We start from the raw sequence: 20,519 nt of genomic DNA on the forward strand, positions 1-20,519 counted from the left end.
ATTCATAAAGAAGCAACCTCCCCAAACACACAAGCCTCTTAAATACCAAAACACAAAAAACAAATAAGAGTTAGGAGTCATCAGACTCTGACATCCATGGCAAATAGATATTTCTGCACTTAACTTTTGACATTAAATAAAGGATGATTTTATTTGTGGCACACAATAAATTCAATGAAATAACGTGCTTGTTGCCATGTTCCAATAGTGAGCTTCATTGCTGCGTCCAGTGTTTTCAAGGTTTGCTTGAAGGTGACTTGCCAAAAGCAAATACTTACACAGTATATGGATTGATACAACTATAATATAAATATATATGGAATGTTGCATTTTTACCATAAGGCCGGAACAAAAATAAAAATGTCCCATAGAAATCAATCAATGCAAGCCCCACAGGACAGAGGTTCAGGGTTCAAGTCCAGCCACCGCTACCTCCCCGTGTGGAGTTTGCATGTTCGTGATTTTTTTATTAACACTGCTCTGAATGTTGACAAATGTAATATCACCCAAAATGACTCAGTCATAAATCTGAGTGTCATTACAACCACATGTAAAAAAAAATATGAGAATAACTTTTGTCCATCCATCTATTATCTGCACAGCTTATCCTCAGTAGGGTTGCGGGGGTTCTGGAGCCCATCCCAGCCATCTCTGGGCAGGGGACACCAGCCAGTCGCAGGACAACTCACTCGCTTATTCACACCTATGGACAATTTGGACTGGCCAATTAACCTGACATGCATGTTTTTGGAATGTGGGAAGAAAACGTGGTGCCCGTAGGAAACCCACACAAGCACAGGGAGAACATGCAAACTGCACGCAGGAAAGTTTGATCTCATGACCTCAGAACTGTGCCGCAGACGCGCTAACCACTACGCCACCATGCTGCCCAGATTTTTTCCCATTGTTAAATAATCGCCAAAATTTGCCAGATGCTGTCAAAATGTGATGGTTCCATAATAATTCATGCATTTGTTACTTGCCTCGACTACTTTAATGTATTACTCACTTGTCTCCCGATGTCTGGCATCCAAATCTGCAGCTTATTGTGCAGCAAGACTTGACTAGAACCAGAAAGTTATAAATTTTAACTGACTTTAACTGGCTCCCTATACGTTTAAGATGAAACTTTAAGGTTCTGTTACAAACATACAAAGGTTTGCATGGTCTTGGCCCTTCTCATTTTTATGATTTAGTAGTGCCCTATGTTCCTGCTTAGAGCCTCTGCTTGGAAAAGGCTGGTCTACTTGTAAATCCAAAGAGAAATCTTCAGTTTCGAGTGTATTCTCAATCCGGCCCTAGTGCTGTGGAATGCCCTCCCCTTCGATATAAGATCTGCAACCTCAATTGAAGTGTTTAAATCAAGACTTAAGACACACTTATTACAGCAGATTACACTTATTTGATAGCTTGTGTGTGATGTTGACCTCATACTTGGTTTTCTTATTTTGAGAAAGACGAACTTCGATGCCTAATGAACCATTGTCCTGGCACCTGGAGCTGATACACCCCATCATCTAGAAACTCCTGTACCGGTTCAGATTTTGAGACAGTAAGCTTGTTGTTGTTGTCACCTGAATCTTGAAATGAAATGATCTGCATTTATATAGTGCTTTTCAAGTCAAGACTTCCCAAACCGCTTTACAGTGTTTCACATTTCCCAACAGCGGCCGTGCAGCCATGTAAGGCACAATACTGCTTATTGGTGGTATTAGAGGTTCAGTGTCTTACCCAAGGACACTTCGACATGTAACACGGAGGAGCCGGGATTCGAACTGTGATCTCTTGATCCCAAGACGAGCGCTCTACCTCCTGAGCCACTGCCGCCCACAGAATCTTGCATTGATTCTGTCATTTCGTGTATTAAAAGTTGACGTTGACTATTTATTGTCTGCGTATGCCCTTGCAACAACCATTGCAAGCTGTTCTTGGTAGGGGGAATACCTCATGTGTGACCATTTCTGAAGGTGTTTCAATTTTCCTTATACTTAGATCTTTTTCCTTGCCCTCGTGTAGGTTTCAGATCAGAGATGTTGTAGCAGTCGTCCTTTCGGGCTTTCAAGACTTTTTGTGTTTAAGGGTTATTCAAATAAAAGTGACTTGACTTTTACAAAAGGGTGTTATGCGTTTGCGATGAAATGGAAAAGTCCCTATTTGACAAGAATTCAGAACCACGTCTATTCACTTGACTTGTATTTCTTATAAACAATAAATGAAAAGAGCCTGCTGTTGCCTCAAAAGATCCTATGTTGGAATTGTTGTTCATGGAGGATCCCCTGTAGTTAAAATGCAGGGTGAGAGTCAGGTGCCTTCTAGCTCTCCCACTGTTTCCTGCGTAACTAGTGGCACTCGTCCAAGAAGAAGGAAAGGGCCGTCATTCACCTCACTGAGCATGCAGCTGTAAGGGTGGTAAGTGTATGGCGCCCTTAGGAAAAGGAAGCAAAGCAGAGAAGAATATAGAGAAAGGAAACTCATAGTAATTATCATTTGTTACTGCTTAGGCAGTTTTTTCTCACTCCTGTCTGCAGTCAGGTTAACTAGCTAGTTTTAGGAAAAGCTGCAAGCAGGCAAGGGTTTATTTGTTTTCACTTTTTATTTTAGCAATGTAATACCTACAGGAAAAAGCAGCCCAACACATATGAGAATACAGACAGACAGTGATCAACAGAAGATCATTGGCGGCTCTCTTCCCAGTCTGGAGGCAGAGCCATCAACATTATAAAGCACTCTTCTCACAACAGGTGCCTTAAAACAAGGACAAACGGGTTTTTCCCCAAGGTCATCACCTCCCAAAAAAGCTAACAAACCTGTAAAAATTGATATCGTGACTTAGTTGGAATTTCTGTTGCTGTTAAATGTTATTCTACTACTCTTTATTGCACTAATGTTTTGATGCACGTATTTTTAATTACACTATTATTATAACTTCCGACAGTCTCTAAGGACCATGTAAATATTTTTGCCTATTTATCCTTAAAGTTTTTATTACTTGTTAACCTTTGAATACCATGTGTATGTTATAGCAAGTCGTAAATTATAGTAAGAAGTAATTAAAGTCAGCATTTTGTGTCATGTCTTGCGCGGTTGCCATGGCGCCCAGTTGGCCCCGCCCATGGACACCGGCTGACTCGCATTGACTGATTGCTTCTGTGGGTACTTAAACGCGCTCCTTTAAACTGTGCTTTGCTGGAGCGTTTGTTATACTTGTTAAGCTCTGCTAAACTTTGGGTAAACCTTCTGTGAGATTCCTGCAAGTTCTGTTTTATTTTGAGAAGTGCCTAGTTTGTAATTTTGCTTTGTTTTTGGTCTGGTCCGTTTGTTTTTTGGACAACTTTGCTTTCTCCAATAAATTGTGTAAGTCTACGCAAATGAGTTCTTACTCCGCTACGTGACATTTTGTAATATGATAGTCAGTTATTTGTTATTTTTTTGTAGCAAGTCAGTGCAACACCATTTTAAATTTGATATTTTTTTGTAATCCATTTCGCATTTTACATTTTTGTTTCCAGGTCAAAATTTTACATTCCATGCACCCCTAGAAATAACCAGAATTTATGTAGGGATCACAATATATTACTTTTTACATGTTGTGCTAAAAAAAGATGCAATGAGCGTGAAGCAGATTGTCAGGATTTTTATTAGACCACAGTTAAGGAGTAGGCCAACCTCACACCAAACCGTCGACTGCCCACCAATCCTTCTGTCGCATTCCACATAAACAACAAAGTAGATGGAAAAGTACAACAAACTGGAAATATTACAACAATCAGTGCCCTTTAAAATAAGTTGTGGAAATCGTGAGTCATGATGTTGCTGTAATAGTATTTTTACACTGTTCAGAAATACAGTACTCCCATCTTTATACAGAATTAGGGTGCAACCATGAAGCATTCCCTTCCCAACAAGAGTAAACTGATAAAATAAGTGAAACATGTGTTATTGTGTTAGTCAAGCGTTGTAAACACAATTAAAGAATAAACTGTGGAAAATGAGTCATAATGTTGCTTGAATAGCATCCTTGCAGTGTTCAGATATACTGCCATGTTTATATAGAACTAAGGTGGTACTAATGATGCATTCCCTTCCCAACAAGGCTAAACTGATAAAATAATTAAAACATGTTTTATAGTGTTTGTCAATGGTGGTAAACAGAATTAAAGAATACATTGTGGAAAATGTGAGTCATCATGTTGGTTGAATAGCATCTTTGCACTCTTTAGATATACTGCCATGTTTATATAGAACTAATGTGCTACTTATGGTGCATTCTTTTTCCAACAATGCTAAACTGATAAAATAATTGAAACATGTGTGAGCCAAGAGTGCTTACTACATGATAATGATCAATAAAAGGTTAGCATTATCATCCCTAACGTCAGATTATCAGTTCTCTAGAAGAATGTCCTCAGTCATTATAATGTGGTGTGGCTATGAGGTGTGTGAAGGCTGATTTTTCTCACCCTGAGCTCACTAATCAAACTGAGCTAACCATCCAACAGGTATGAGGTAGTTTTAAAACTTTGTTTTCTTTACAAACCAGCAAAATTAATCTCTGCAAAAGGTAATGGTCAGTCAGTTTCTAAATTTTAATGAACAGTGATTCCCAACTACTGTGCCAAGACACATTAGTTAATGCTTGTTATTGAAAGGAAGTCAACAACAACATTATCTTTACACTAGGTTATACCGTATGCATGACTGGTAGCGTACTGGTCTCTGATTAAAATTACATTTGTGGACGACTCATTTTTATTAATCTCAAGGGATACGCAGTTTGTCACAAGCCGGGGACAAAATATAACACCTACTACTATATAACCAATCACGTTTGAACTTAATAAATAAAACTATCCTGGAGGAAAAACACCATCCATCCATTTTATGCACCGCATATCCTCAAAAATCAATTCGATTGGTGGGGGAACAAAACCACAGATGCTCTCCTATTTACGAACAACGGTACATACGAGCACTTTTTTCGGGATGTCGAAAAATATCCAGACATTGCTGGAAGTTAGATTTTGTATTGTGCGCACCTTTTTCCCAGTACAGGACAGTACTTTAGTGCTTCTTTCCACCGAGTGGCGCTGTGAGAAGTCACCCAACACCCACCCTCTACGCTTCTTCTTCTACCTAGTTTGTGTGTATACACACTGCACTGTATCCCTAGCACGCTAAAAACGCTGACGTTTTTATTGTTAAATATCTCGTGCATCCTTGGTGTAAAGCTTAAAGAAGAGCGTTTCTTTTGAAATGAAAGTGGAATAAGAAAGCTTGATGCGGTTGAGAAAATGGTTGGCTCGCTTTTTTTTCGTCCACTTTTTACACGCCTAACTCTTCCAAAAGTAAGGTAAACTTAACTTTATTTATCTTTATAGTCAAGTCGTGTTGATTTGTATAGCCCTTAATCACAAGGAGTCTCAAAGAACTTTACAGACTACGGAATGTCAATGCCAAATGTGTAGCTTTTTTTTTAGTACTATGCTTTATCATTCAGCCTGACTTGTAACGTTATAGAGCATATTATTTTATTAAACGTTTATTTTTCAGTTTCAAAACAATACAGGTTACTTATACAAACCTTAAACATATTTATATAAACCTCAAACATACATTCCATACAAAATATAGCACTGAAGCAACTTTTGTATGATTGTATCTCGTATGTAAGTAGGGCAGAGTCTGTATCGCATAAATATTTTTCTGCTTCAACTTCCCATGTAAGGTAATTCACGTAAGATGTCCAAAGACTATTTAAAAAAAGTAATAAAAAATATCTCACAAAGTGTGTATTCTTTCTTTGAGTAAAACTTTAAAAAGGTGGGTGATCTTTAAGGTTGCTGATTCAGTAAAAATATAGTTTAAGATGCAGCTAGTTTTGGCTATCATTAATCGTATTATAGAATAGAATAGAATAGAATATGCCTTTATTGTCATTGTTACAACATGGGATATGCTGTGACAACGAAATTGGACGACTCCAGTCCCACATTTACAGTGAGGATAAGGAAACAAAGAAACAAGGAACAAAGTACTAACTGACTTTGTTGTCCTGGGGGGGGGGGGATGTTGTGAGGGTCAAACAGAGTTCCCGAATATTATAGAACTTTTATTTATACTTTTATTTATTTATAGAATTATAGAACATTTAAACATTTTCCTACCACAGTTTTGTGACATTGTTAGATGCTAACTGCTACTTTGCTGGATTTAGGATGAAATATTTTTATCAACCTAATCCAAAACGTTCCCAAACACGAGACTACATTACCTTAATCCCTTAATTCCCACGGGGATTAAGTTCCACAAGAAGCTGTGATAGGTAAAAATCATGAAGTAGTAAACTTAATTATTCTAAAACTCATTCAATGATTACAATTTATTAAAAGAAAAAAAAACTATTTAAAGACAAATATTACCTTCAATTAACAAAATTATCTCTTTATACAATAACACTGGATTATTTTTGTTCTTATTTTAGTATTTTTTTTCCCACATTTTTTTCTGGAGTTTTTACAGTGAAATTTCAAGATAAACACACAATTAATTGTTCAACACTACTTAGCATATGTATAAAGTATGCACAGTTTTACAAGACACTTAAAAAAAAGTTTTTTTTATCTAAACTAGCGACATCGCAATGGCCATAACCGTTTAATACCTAATTATTGAATTAACTTTTACTGATTGGCAGATTTGAGTACTGTAGAAGAACCCATATATTAATTTAACTTTTAATACGTTCTTTTTTCCACTTTCTTGTAGTAAAGCATATGTGCCTTGGCTCAATTACGGTTGAGAAACATTGCAAGTATAGCATATTGTTGCTGTCATGTCAAAAAAATATATTTCCAAAAAATGTTTATTATCTAAATGGTCCCTCAATGGTGTATGAAGGAGTTATTCAAAGTGACACTGTGTATTTTTTGATCAATAGATGTATGGTGTAGTGCAACCGAAAACGGGAGATTGAAGCACAGGGAAGAATACAAACTACGGGGACTCGAAGTGACTAAAACACACCTGTTAACCCAGCCTTTTTGAGGTTTTTGGGTATCCGTAGCTGCAAGAGGGCGGATAATTATGTCAGCGACAATTAGCTACACGTTTTTCTGTTTTTTTTTAAATCAATATTGTTTTTTTTTTAAACGAATGAAGATTTTTTGCCACAAAGAGGCGCTAAATTATACATACTGTCCCTTTAAAAAGTAATCTATTCCCAAATCTGTCAAATGTATCATGGGCTTAACGTAAAAAAAATATTTCCGGGGACTAATAGTGTCTTTTAATCCTCCTGGGGGGAACACAATTTTGAGATAAATGTGTACTGCAAGACGGCATCAATATGCTATCTCAGATCATGTGAAAATATCCATGATTTTCACATTTGAAATACCTCAAGATTCTTCAAAGTCTTAAAAAGAAAAATCAAAATATAAGAGTAAAATCCCAAATTGCTGTCAGCACAAAAAACGTGCAACTGCCACTGCGGCAACAAGGGTGGAAGTTACAGGGCGAGTGGCATCGCCAAAGATGGACCCGCCCTGCGTGCAGTGTGCCCTATTGTTTCCAATGCAAGCCGCGTACGCCATAACGTGCGGGATGTAGTTTTGCTCGTGCACGCCGTGCATTAGGTGAGCAAGCGGGCCCTTGGCGAACACTGGAACGTCCTCACCACCGTGGGTCTCGGAACTCAACGGAACTGCTGACTGAGCCTTATAGTGGATGTCCTCTGTGAGGGGAAAACAAATCACAGATTACTCATTCAGTGCCATAGTGTATAGATACTTTATCAGGACTAAAGATTTGTCCCTGAGAGCCAAAACATAAAAATACAGTATGTTTTTGTTAATATCTCATCTCATCTGATTAGTTGTACCGCTTATCCTCATTAGGATCGCGGGGGGGCTGGAGCCCATCCCAGCAATCTCCAGGCAGTGGGCAGGGGACACCCCGAACTGGTTGCCAGCCAATTGCAGGGCACATGGGGACAGACAACTCACTTGCTTAGTCACACCTCGGGACAATATGGACCGGCCAATTCACCTGAAATGCATGTCTTTGGAATGTGGGAGGAAACCGGAGTGCCCGGAGGAAACCCACGCAAGCACGGGGAGAACATACAAACTCCGCACAGTAAGGCCGGTAGCTGGATTTGAACCCACGCAGGAGGTTCCCACGACCACAGAACTGTGCCGCACACGCGCTAACCACTGCGCCGCCGTGCTGCCCGTTTTTGTTAATATATGTTTTATTAAAAAAAAAAAGGTCATCAGTAAGTATCAGCTCTCTGGGAATGATTTCAGTATGAGAAATAGCCATTACATGGCAGGAGTGGCTTTGATCAGATTTTTGTCCACACATCAAAATAGACCCAACTTTCTTGTGTTGCTTCCTGTGTACAGCAAATGAGAGTGTGTAGGCGGGCCATATGGCGAGTAGGCGCAGTAAAGCAGTGTGGCGAGAGAATTAAAAATATAAGTACAGACAGTTAACGCTTAAAAGCTGTATTATTTCTTATAAAGATGACAAAGTCCCTCTGTCCTCATCAAGGCAGAAGGGGGATGACGTTTCATGCTCGTCTGCGTTCCCCATGGTAACCGAAATTGTGTAATCCCTACACCAAAAAGGGGGCAATGGAAAGTTATTGCAAAGTTCATGCATCGTTTAATGCATGATTCCAGTGTTTTTTGCAGTCAAATGTTATTTTTTTTAAATAAAGTGCCTTTGTTTTTATAGAAAGCCTTGTTTGGATATTAAAAGTATCATGATTACAAAAAGCTGGAGAGTGACGTCACTCTCTTCACCTCTGTTTTTTTTCAAATTGTTTAGTGTTGTATTATATGGTGAAAGGAAGAAAATGCCTTCTTCAAGTAGAGTCCAAACACCAACTCAAACCCCAAAAAAGATGAAAAACTTGAATTGCATGTACTTGCACGCGCATCATGAACAAGCTGAGGATGCAATGATTACATAAGCCAGGAGAAGGCGGCAGCTAATGAAAAGATTCCAAATTCCACACAGCTCCAGGGTTCCCTATCCCTCAACGTGTCAAACTCATGGCCTGCGGGCCAAAGTGATTCCCCAGATTTCCCATTTTCTTTTCTTAAGAATTAATGTATTTTCAATGAATTTATTTTATATTTTTTAATTTTTGTTTATGTGTATAATTTATCCGTCTGTATTGTATCCTTAATTAGCATATACTGTATTTTCTTTTTTTAAAGAATTAATTTATTCTATATGGATTTTCCAAAGTTTTTACAGTTTTTTAACAATGTATTTTACTTATTTGTTTTATTTTCTTCAAGCATTTTTTAGTTTGTTTTAAAACACGTTTTTAATATTTTTATTATTATATTATTATATATTATATATACTGTATGTGTATTTTTTCCCTTTTTTTCCCTCATAGGATTTTGTTCCATTTATTTAACATATATGTGTAGCTATACCTTTTCAATGCAACTGTAATGTTTGTAACTTGAATAAAGTTATTGTATTCTTTATTTTGCATACCAGTCAATGACATTTATCTATGAGTGACATCAGGCCCTTTAAGGGAAGCCATTATGCTGATGTGGCCCTCGGTCAAAATGATTCTGACACCCCTGTAGTAGAAAATGGCAGTTACTCATTATGGAAAAAAAAAAGATATTTTCATTTATTGTATTCTAACTTGGTGTTAACTTCAAAGTCTGCTTTAAACTAATAAGTCATCAAGTCGAGTTAATGGGTGCATGCTGTTTAACAATTAAACGCATCACGCCTTCAAATCTGCTCCTTTATGAGGACCATTCAACACTTCAAATAAAGAAAAAAACCTGCACTTTTAGCACGGAAGTTTCGTCATTCTAAGGACTATTTTTTTGTTGATTATTAAAATTAGTCAAATTTGCTGTATCAGATGAGTTTAGTCAAAGAAAAACAATCCAAAACGGTCAAAAGGTATGAAAAATAATACTTTAAATATAAAATTCTTATTTGAAATACTGTATAGTAAAATAAGAAAAATAGTGCCCAGCAATTTTTAAAAAGAAAAACAAATGAGAAATATAGTGACATTCCCGAAAAAAAGTACTTGATATGAGAAAAAAAATAGAATATGGAAAATATGATAACCTAGTTATAAAATATAAAATGAATTAGCAAATAACATTGCAGTGATGAGTGGATGCAGACAATAATTAACATTTCATTAATTTTGCCTGTATTTAAGTTATTGTGAAAATATTGTGGAAATACATATTGAAACAATATAGAAACACTTTTTAGAACATGGAAAAATGCAAGTGCATAATGCTGGGTGCAAATAAGTCACAAACTGCTTTATAAAATTAAACATGTTAAAACTTATCAAGTAAGCATCAACTCCCAACAAACATTCAACAATTGTGTTACTACAGAGCACACACTCATCACCTAGGCACATGTATCAAACCGGCGGCCCGCGGGCCGGATCAGACCTGCCAAGGGTTTTAATCCGGCCCGCAAGACAACACTAAGACAAGCCCAAGAGAAAAATGAGCTGTAGTTTTATGTCTCGGCCCCATGGCTTTGTAGCGTATTATGACTTGACGATAATGGATAATTGATAAAGAATATAGAACAATAAACCTTACAAAATCCCTCCCCCTCCACCTGATGTCATCTAACCACTCACAAAGTAGTAGTATTTCTTTCTCTCTCTCCCTCTCTCTCTCTCTGTGTTTTTCTTGATATTTTCTCTCACTTTCTCACTCTCTTACCTATTTTTCTCTATTTTACTTGCTTTTTCCTTTTCTCTCTCACTCTCTTTTTCACCCTTTTTCCTCCCTCCTCGCTTTTTTCTCTTTCTCTCTTCTCTCATTCTCTAGACATTTCTTTATTTCTCTTTAGTTTTCCATCTTTCTTCTATATTTCTTTTTCTTTCCGTCTCATTTTCCCCTTTCTCTCTAATGAGCTTGCTGAAATTTCTCTCACTCTTTTTCATGTCTCTCTTCCCTTTCTCTTTCTCTCTATGTATTCCTTGTTCTCTCTGTCTTTTTTTACCTCTTTCTTTCTCTCTTTCCCTTAAAGATAATAGTCCAGCCCCCGTGATATATTTTTAGCATGTGGCCACCAGCTAAAATGAGTTTGACACCCCTGATCTAAGGGGAATACACAAGGTCCAACATTCTCATACCGTACAACATTGAAAAGCTAGTTTCCAGTCAAAAATAAGTGAATTTATGGAATTATTTAAGGGGTGACCATGAAAATGTATATTCTTTTAAAAACATATATATTTAATGTATTTTCAATGAATATGCTTTACAGGATTAACATCAAGAGTTTCTTCTGCATCATGACTCTCTAGAGGCATAATTGCAGGTCGGAAAATGTAATTTATTTTTTTCTAATTTCCCTTTTGTGTTGTAGGGTTCCATTTTCTTGTTTTGATTTGAATATGTTCCTCCTGCAAGAAAAGATGGAATCGGGGAAGGCAGTTTAAAGCTTCTGCCTCAGCCTAGTCGCTTTAGGCACATGTTTATCATATCACTGTATTGTACAGCTGTTTTTGTGCAAATATTTTGTTGTTTTCTTTGGTTAATTCGTGGATGATGTTGCTTTATGTTGTGCCTAATAAAAAGCCACAAATTAACTAACAAATCTTACCTATTAAAAATGTATAATACATTCTATTTCTCAAATATTTGTATCCCTTTTGAATGTTTTTGGGCAATAAACTTGCCTGTTTGCTATTCTGGCTAGACATCAACAGCAACATATCACGCAACCAAGAAGCTAAATGTAAGCTTTCTTCCCCAAAGTGTGCCAACAATGTATTGAGCAAGACACATTTGAGCCTTATCTCTACAAAGACTTTATGTTGAGTGCTCGAGGAGGACACTGTGTCGGGTCCTTGCCATTTCTATGTACTTCTATCCTGTCTTCAGTTACCACGTCAGTGTTGATTTTGTTTTGTGACTCAGTGTTAGTTGGTTACTTTGTTCCTGGTTTTGTTATCAAATCCCGTCCTTAATTTGAGCACCCCTACCTCAGTTCAGGCTTTCCTTCACTTGGCTCCACCCGCAAAACATAACAAATAGCCATGTAGCACTAGCTCTTAAAAAATGGGATCTATCTTTGTCACAAAAAAGTCCATTAAAACAATTGTTTTTGTCAGCATGTGAGTGAATCACCCCTCAAAACACACAAAAGAACATGATTGTAAATGTTAAATAACTGCAAATTGTGCACAATAAATGGATGAATAAGCATTTAAACGTTTTGATGTGAATCACGTTCGCCTCTTGAGAGGTGTGATAACAAAGTGGGGGCACTAAAACCTACCAAAGTTAACGTTGGAAATGTTTTCTCTTTCACCGTCAACCAACTTGTAGCCTGGGCCATTGCCATATGCAATGGCAGTGAAGGGCTTCTTGTCGACGTCGCTCGGCTCCGGTGCCAAACCTGCACAATCCGACACAACACTCTTAATACGCCCGACCCATGCATAGTAGTAAACGCGCATGCTCAAAAAAACGAGTAAATGTCCCACCAAAAATGCTGTTTCCTCTGAATGTGTAACCTCCAAAGGTGAAGACGTGAGAATGGTCAGCGGTGACAACGGTCAGGGTGTCATGAATGCTCGTCAAGAGACCTGCTCGGCCGATGGCACGATCCATTTCCACAGCATCATGCAGAGCCAGTTGGGCCAAGCCCCCGTGGTGACCGTGGTCGATGCGTCCACCTGAAAATACACATTGCATATGTCTATCCTACTCATTTTTTGCCTCATTTGTTTTGTTACTCGTAAATATATGTCATGGTTGCCATGGCGCCCAATTGGCCACGCCCGTGTGTCATGGTTGCCATGGTGTCCAATTGGCTCCGCCCATCTGGTGCCAGCTGCGGCTCGTTGAGAGATTGACTTTCTGTTTATATAAAGCTCAACGCTCGCTTACTTCAGGGTCAGCCTGTCAAATGAACGTCTGCCCCACAAGATGTGGGTTCTGACTTGGTCCTCATACGAACTTCAGCCCCACAAGACCTGGGTTCTGACTCGATCCTGTTTTCCTGTGATATCTCCAGTCCGGTATTGTTCCCGTTTATTTTTGGTACTGTTTAATTTCGGGTTCCAGTTTGGTTTTCCGTCTATTTTTGACCTGTTGGTTAATTTCTCCAGTTTTGGTTCCCGTCTAGTTTCTCCTGTTAATTTTCGATAGCCTGATCCGTTATCTATCCTGTCTGTCACTTCCTGTCCGTTATCGACCCCATCTGTCCGATATCAACTTGGGCAATTGCAATCGGCCTCGTCGGTCTCTGGCTTCCGGTCTTTCCACGCCAGACCGTCTACCTAACATGCATGATTCCCCATTTCCCGTAAAATAAAGGCTTTTGTGAGAACGTCACGCGTTTGGGTTGTGTATCTGTTCTGGTTCTTACAATATATGTACTAATTACAGTAATTGCAACAAACTGAGGTGTAATGTAAACTTAATTACCTTCTACAAGCAAGAAAAATCCGTTGGGGTTCTTCCTCAGGATCTTAATAGCCATGTCCACCATCTCTGTTTGTGACGGATCGCTTTCACCATTCCTTTCCAAGTTGTACATAAGATCCGATGGTTCAAAGAGACCTTCAAAGACGCACAGAGTCTATTTACTAGACTGTTACCATAAACCTCAGGAGAAACCTTTGGTGAAAACGAATGAAACTCACCAAGTAGGTAATCAACATTGGTTGGGTTGAGCGATAAGAGCTGATTCCTGTTCCACACGTAATAGCCTTTCTGCATATTAGGAAAAAGTGGGTAAGCAGTGCACATAATAAAAACAAAAAATTAGAACTGTAATCCTAGCTAGGAAACCAATTACAAACAATACACTGAAAAAATAAATGATCGTTTGACTAACAAAAAGTCTTTTTGCTCGTTTTCATTATTTTATCAAATACTATCATATTATTTTTTAATAGTTTTAACTTTTTTTAGCATAATAGGAAAATAATAGTTAAAAGGGGCTAAATGACGGGAAAATGGCATTTGGAAAATATATTTTTAAGTACCATATTTTTAAACCTATAAAGGTGCACCGTACAAAAAGGCATTCTCAGTTACATGTGCCATAGCTGTATTTAACACACACATAGGTTGCACCTCATAACAGGGCACAGGTTTTCATACAACCTTAACCATAACGTTCTCAGTGTCCACTACTATGGCCACCTTAGTGTGGGATAAAACTTAGTTTGGTTGTGCTTTAAGTATCAATGACAGAGAAGTAACGTTTTTTTATTATCAATTCATCCATTCAAGATGGGGACAAGTGCTACATAGTGTATTTTTGCGATTTTACGCCGTTATTAAGTGTTCTGCAGATATACAAAAAAGGCTGATGTACGTGAGAATTAATACATGCTAAAAGACAGTATGCCAATGCGAAAAAATACAGTGGAAAAGTACTGTTGCGAATGCGAGTGCTTTCATTATTTTTTATAGCGGTTTGTTTGGCACGTAAATGCAGACTGTCAGTGGTGTCGCTCGCGGTCGGCGTTAAGTATGTGCAGGTCAGGGCTTAAAATGGGCACGATGGTAAGTTTAACAAGATTGGTGATCTGTGAAAAAAATATATAACGCACATAACCATTCTTTCATATACTATCAACGGCCACTCCCCCCATAATGTTGTCATGGTGTATTACTTTATTTTGTATTACTTTATGGGGAAAACTCAGGTAACATATAGTGAAATAGGAATAATACTTAAAATAAGCAACGATGTGTACCACATTGTGTTTTTCACAGTGCTGATGATGTAAAAGCTCAAATTTGTGTTGTCCTTTCTTTAACCTTGTCCTTGGTTCGGTCGATCCACTCCTGCACCAAATTCCGACCATCGTTGCGTGTGCCGTTGTTCTTCTCTACGGTAGGGTACTCGATATCTGGCGTGTTTTTGGGGAACATGTACTTTCTTCCTCCACCCATCATAACCTGAATGCCCATGACACAAAAGCACAGGTCATCGTTTGCTCTTTGATATAAAGCGCTTTCAGTTGTGTAGCTCAGTCTCTTCCTTAATGTAGCTTTTTACATGATACCTAAACTACCGATCACTGTTTGGGGTCACTTAAAAATTGGTTTATATTTAAAGGAAAAGGACAGTTTTTTCAATACAGAAAACATCAAACTAACCAGAAATACCCTGATTTTCCCGGCTACTTTTATTTTTTTCGTTTCCACTGGATTATTGGGCTACGATATACGTGTATAGAGGCCCATTTCTAGCTATCAGCACTCCAGTGTTCTATTTGTACATTGTGTTAGAAGACTGACTGATGATTTGAAAAACCTTGTGAAAATACGTTGACAGAGCAGAAAACATCTTAGCTGGTTAGAGAAGCTGTGCAATTGTCATTCCTTTAAGCTAGTCAAGTTTCTGGAGCATCACATTTGTGGGTGTTATTAACTTTTCAAAAAGGCCAGAGAAGAGAACTTTTAAGAAGTGAAGGCTTTTCCAAGTGAAAAATTTCCAAGAAACTGAAGATCTCTTAAAACAGCACAAACAGGTTCTAACCAAAGTAAAAAACCTGATGTCACTTGTCCTAATTACTCTCCAATCTGACCTCTCTCTCCTTAGTTCGGCGCTAGTTTGTTGCCTCTTTTGTCACGCACCAAGCCTTCTTGTCACAGCCATATTTGTTTCCATTACACTGAACCCGTGCTTAATTTCCTGACCACGAGTACCGTCTCCAAACATTTGGGCCTTCGCTGAAGTGTGTTTACTGGTACGCTGACCCTTTACCTGCCTCTTGGACAACTACTGCTGTTGATCTTAATATTGTTTCCCTGATTTGCGACTCCTCGTGTACCGAACCCTGTCTGGATCAATGGTCCATTGTTACACTAATTTGTGTTTCTGCACTGTTCTTTCGCACCACCCCAAGCAGGTCTCCAACAGTTACCTTTTCACTGGAAAATGCAAAATCGCTTGGGTGTCCCTGAACTCTTGAACGTTAGTGTGCGTGTTGATATATTTTTTATGGAGATAAAAAACACTCCAAACTCTCTTAGAAAGAATAGGTATCAAATTTGTATCCTTAGTTGAACTATTGTATTGTATTGTATTTATTTATTCAGCCAGTATAAACCATAAACATGATATATACAATAAATCATTTGACACGTGAACACTCAATAATGATGAAATAATAGATTTAAAAGAATAAAAAGAATAGAGTAAAAAAGGTATTGTAGTGTGTAATACAAGGTAATTATATAGAATCGTTTAAAAAGAAAGAATATGTAAAGAACAAGTCTAGAGAAGAATAGGTCGGAGGAACGCCGTTGGCATAATAATACTATACATAATAACTTAAATCAATTTCTGTTGAACATACGGACAGCGGAAGGGTAAAAACTCTCTTTAAGACGTGAAGTCTTGCTCGCAATGGAGCGAAGACGGCAGGTAATCAAAGTACCTGCGAGTAGGGTGACTGGGATCGTCTATAATTTTTAGTGTCCGTTTTCTAGTTCGATCAAAGTAGATACTTTGCAGGGACGGGAGGCCAGTACCTATTATTTCCTCTGCCGTCCTCACTACTGATTCCATCTTTGACAATTCTTTCTGATTGACGCGACCAAACCAAACTGTGATTGACCTAGTTAAAACGGATTCAATGATAGCACGATAAAAATTGACTAGAATGGATTGACGGACTCCGAATGCTTTGAGTTGACGAAGGAAGTAGAGCCTTTGATGAGACTATGGCTAAAATTTCTCAATTAGTCAAATGTGGATAGATAATCCCTGGTATTTGTGTTTGTAAGACTCACATCAATGTTTGGGATATTTTCAAACAGTTGTCTGGCGATGTCTTTGCAGCCAGCTTGCAGCGCCTCAGGTGGCATTTCATTGTCGGAGTACCAGTCTCGGTTAACGCTGTGTGCGTAGGCGGCGCTAGGTGTCGCGTGGTTAATGCGAGTTGTCGTCACGATGCCCACTGATTTTCCTGCAGAGGACGTGGTTATTTCAGAATAAAACAGTAGAAAGTATTTGCCAGGTACACAAAGTACAGGAGTGTCAAACTCATTTTCACCGGGGTTCCAAATCAGTATAATTGCTCTCCTCAAAGGGCCTGATTTCACCTATAAAAAGTGTTGGGACAAACGCCGTTATAAATAACACTGCTACGTAATTTTTTTTCGGTTGGGGGGTAATCTAACTTATTACTTTTTCCGTGGCGGCAATGCCATTATCGTTGCTTACGGTCAAAAGTGATGGCTTACTTTGGCTGCAGAACGCCAACGACAGCGTGTCCTTGCACAACCGACGCGGTTATCAGCGGCGCGGTTCTTGGCTGCGGGTTCGTTACATCACGTCTTTTGGAATCATGTCACCATTCAAAATAGTTAGACGTCTAACCATTCATATAGTTAGATAGTGATTACGAATACACTTTTTACTAATGCAGTGAAAGAAATGCAGATTGGTGAATGCGATAACCGACCCGTGTTCACGTATGAAACGGCTCTAAAAGTTGTCTCTTGGAAGTGGGAGCCGACTACCCACCAATTGAGAGCTGGTTCCCTTTGAGACGCTATTTTTTTCTCGAGTGATGGGTCAAAAAAATTCATTTTGGGGGGGATTCTATGCTGCTGAGCATACAAATTTGAAATTTGTTAGTGTTTTATCTTTTTCTTTGTCATTTTAGAAATATATCAATGTATGTTTCCTGTGTGTTTAAGTGGTAACGTTTTACCGTTAAATTTGCTTTATTTTTCCCCCTTTTAAGTCATTCATAATAATACAAAATAAATAATAATAAATGGATTAAACATCAAAAAACACCAGATGAGCCATTTGGGAGCCAAAGAGCTGGATCTTTTTAGTGAGACAAGCCAAAAAAAACCCAGTTCTTTGATAAGAGTCGGAACTTCCGTCTGTATAACAGACCATTCGAATTAAATTTAATTTATCAAACTCGCTTTATATTGATTACTGCTGATTGTGATTTTATTCTATTGATTACTGTTTATAATTATTGCATTTCAAGTGTAGGATAAATCTGTTGCTGGTGAGGTGCAATAAATATGACAAGGTTCTGTAACACAAATACCTGTCTGTTCTTCTCTATTCAACTGTCTAGAATACGGTTCAGAACATTTAAAGTTCTTTTAAATCCGGGACAACAACTTATTTTAAAAGCAACAGAAATAATGGTTTCCCTGGTAACCAGTCACTCTTACTCTAGAGTAACTCAGTTACTAACTTAGTTACTAAGTAGTGAGTAACTATGACTGATTACCTTTTAAAGTAACATGCCCAACCCAGCTTATAAATGTAACTAAATGTAATTTGTACTCTATGTAAAATAAATGTGACTAATCCTTCATGTACAGTCAATCTAAATTATTAATCAAATTATTCAAGTCACAAAAATTAGACTTGCATCGAAAAGATAGACAGTTCCTGGACGTACAAAGGTCTCCCAACAGAGACCACAAATATGCAGTGGATTACAATAAAGTCTGATAACAAGTTTTTGATTGTAGTAAAATCATTCAAGGTTATGTATTCACTAAATCATTTTGCCACAATTAGTAAATGTATTGTTTGGAGGGCATTCCTGCTTACAGATTCACTTCTCAAAATTTCAACCCGTCTGCTTCAAAATAATCTTCCAGGAAAAAACAGGATAACTGCCCTTTACCATATTTCACTCTCTTTTCTTTCTGGATTCCCCACACAAATTGTGCAATCCACTCTAGCATGCATGATTGTGTTGCATCGGAGTACAGGGCTGATAGTAAAACCTCCTAGAGCAGGGGTCAGCAACCTTTTCGGTGAGGAGTGCCACTTTCAAATGTCCATGTAAATCAGTGTGCCACACCAAGATTAATGACTCACAAAACATTTTTTTATATCCAACTGAGCTCTCATTTTACACTAGTCCAAATATACAACATGGATAGACATTGAAATCGTATAACTAAAATTTATTATTATTATTTATCTAGCACTAGTCTTGCTCATCAAGAAACTGAAAAATGAATGTGAGCAACACGTGGCAAGGCCTGTATACTGCCATGACTTCAACTTTTGGCCACAAGAAATCAACCATTCTTCATCAACAATGAACTATAATCAAAAAACAAGTGATGTGGAGAGCTACCATGCTATTCACCAATGAAATCTTATAGCAGAAAATATCAAATTGAAACACACACGCACAAACACGCTTTCTGCCAGCCCCTCCTCTTGATGTTTAACACTTCTGGCTGACATGGGGATGTGTTTTATTCTTGTTTTCGATTGTCTATTTGTTAGGCAAGCCAACAAACAAAACCTCCGAGCTCGAAAAGAACGCTTCTTTAATATATTCGCATTAAGTAAAAGATTTTCCGTGCTTTGCTATGCAGTGAGCAATGGCGTTTTTAGCAGTGACAATGGTTTTCAGGGTCTGTGATTGTTTGCCGTACCTGGACACAGCGCATTGTAATGTCTTTGCCTTGTCAGACTCGTCCTTGAATTCATGTTCATGATTCGTTACGTATTGACGTTTAACCCTTAATGTGCGAGGTACAACGCTCTCGAGGCATAATGCACAAACAGCAAGGTCATTTTTTGCACAAAGCCCCAGTCATTTGCCCACGCTGGCTGAAAAGAACGACATTTTTTCGCTGGAGGAGCCGTCATGATTCATTCGTTTATTGGCGCTTGTGTTTCGTTGGCTGGGTTAAAACACGGATCTCTCCTCCTTTCCTCGGCGCCGCGCAGACACATGCTCACAAACGGAGCAGAGGAGGAGGGGCGCGACCGTAAACCCTTTAAACAACATGGCGGGCTACTGAAAATGTTTAAATTTTGGGTAAATGCGCTTATAAAAAAAAACAAATTAAAAGAATCATTATTTTGCCATGCGCTCACAGGCCACTGGTTAACCCCTTGCGTGCCACTGCTGACACGCGTGTCATAGGTTGCCAACCCCTGTCCTAGAGCATGAAATAAGCTCAACTCCAGATGCAACTTTCAAGGTTTAAACTAAACTTCATACTGTTGGCTCTTGGGAAGAGTATCAGCGCAATTTTCTTTACATATGAATCTCCCTTATTTGATTAACATTAGAGCAGGAACCTTTTGGTTTATTTCTGCTAGTAACTCAACCTTTTTCCTGATCGATTTCTCAGATTCCCTGGCATTTTCTTTCTCTTGTTTCTTGTTGATTACATGTATCAATAAATAATTTATTCTATATCACTCTGCCTGGTTCCTTGGTTCTATCTCTTTCTAGTAATTAGTAATTCATGTTATAATTCCAAGAACTCAAAGTGATAACTTAATTTAAAATTAAATTAATTCATTTATTTTGCTCCTTCAGACTAAAGAGATAAATCTCAAAACTAAACTATATGGGGGCAGCACGGCAGCGTAGCAGTTAGCGCGTGTGCGGCACAGTTCTGAGGTCATGAGATCAAACCTCCTGCGTGGAGTTTGCATATTCCCCCCGTGCTAGCGTGGGTTTCCTCCGGACACTCCGGTTTCCTCCCACATTC

The 20,519-nt window shown here is 38.3% G+C and overlaps 1 protein-coding gene across 2 annotated transcripts in view; it reads right to left on the reverse strand.

Moving 5' to 3' along the window:
• Positions 1-7,216: 7,216 nt before the first annotated feature.
• alpl (alkaline phosphatase, biomineralization associated) overlaps positions 7,217-20,519 on the reverse strand; it is a 33,688-nt gene continuing 20,385 nt past the window's right edge. For both annotated transcript variants that reach the window (XM_088338897.1, XM_088338898.1), the window contains exons 6-12: positions 16,800-16,975; positions 14,817-14,957; positions 13,688-13,757; positions 13,470-13,604; positions 12,524-12,715; positions 12,316-12,435; positions 7,217-7,732 (exon numbers count right to left, since the gene is read on the reverse strand). In XM_088338897.1, coding sequence (XP_088195023.1) covers positions 7,461-7,732; positions 12,316-12,435; positions 12,524-12,715; positions 13,470-13,604; positions 13,688-13,757; positions 14,817-14,957; positions 16,800-16,975 — 1,106 coding nt within the window. In that variant the 3' untranslated portion in view covers positions 7,217-7,460. The remainder of the gene's footprint in view (positions 7,733-12,315; positions 12,436-12,523; positions 12,716-13,469; positions 13,605-13,687; positions 13,758-14,816; positions 14,958-16,799; positions 16,976-20,519) is intronic.

The sequence above is a fragment of the Urocampus carinirostris genome, chromosome 6 (assembly GCF_059441175.1).
Source record: "Urocampus carinirostris isolate Australia breed hairy pipefish chromosome 6, RoL_Ucar_1.0, whole genome shotgun sequence".
NCBI classification, from domain to species: Eukaryota; Metazoa; Chordata; class Actinopteri; order Syngnathiformes; family Syngnathidae; genus Urocampus; species Urocampus carinirostris.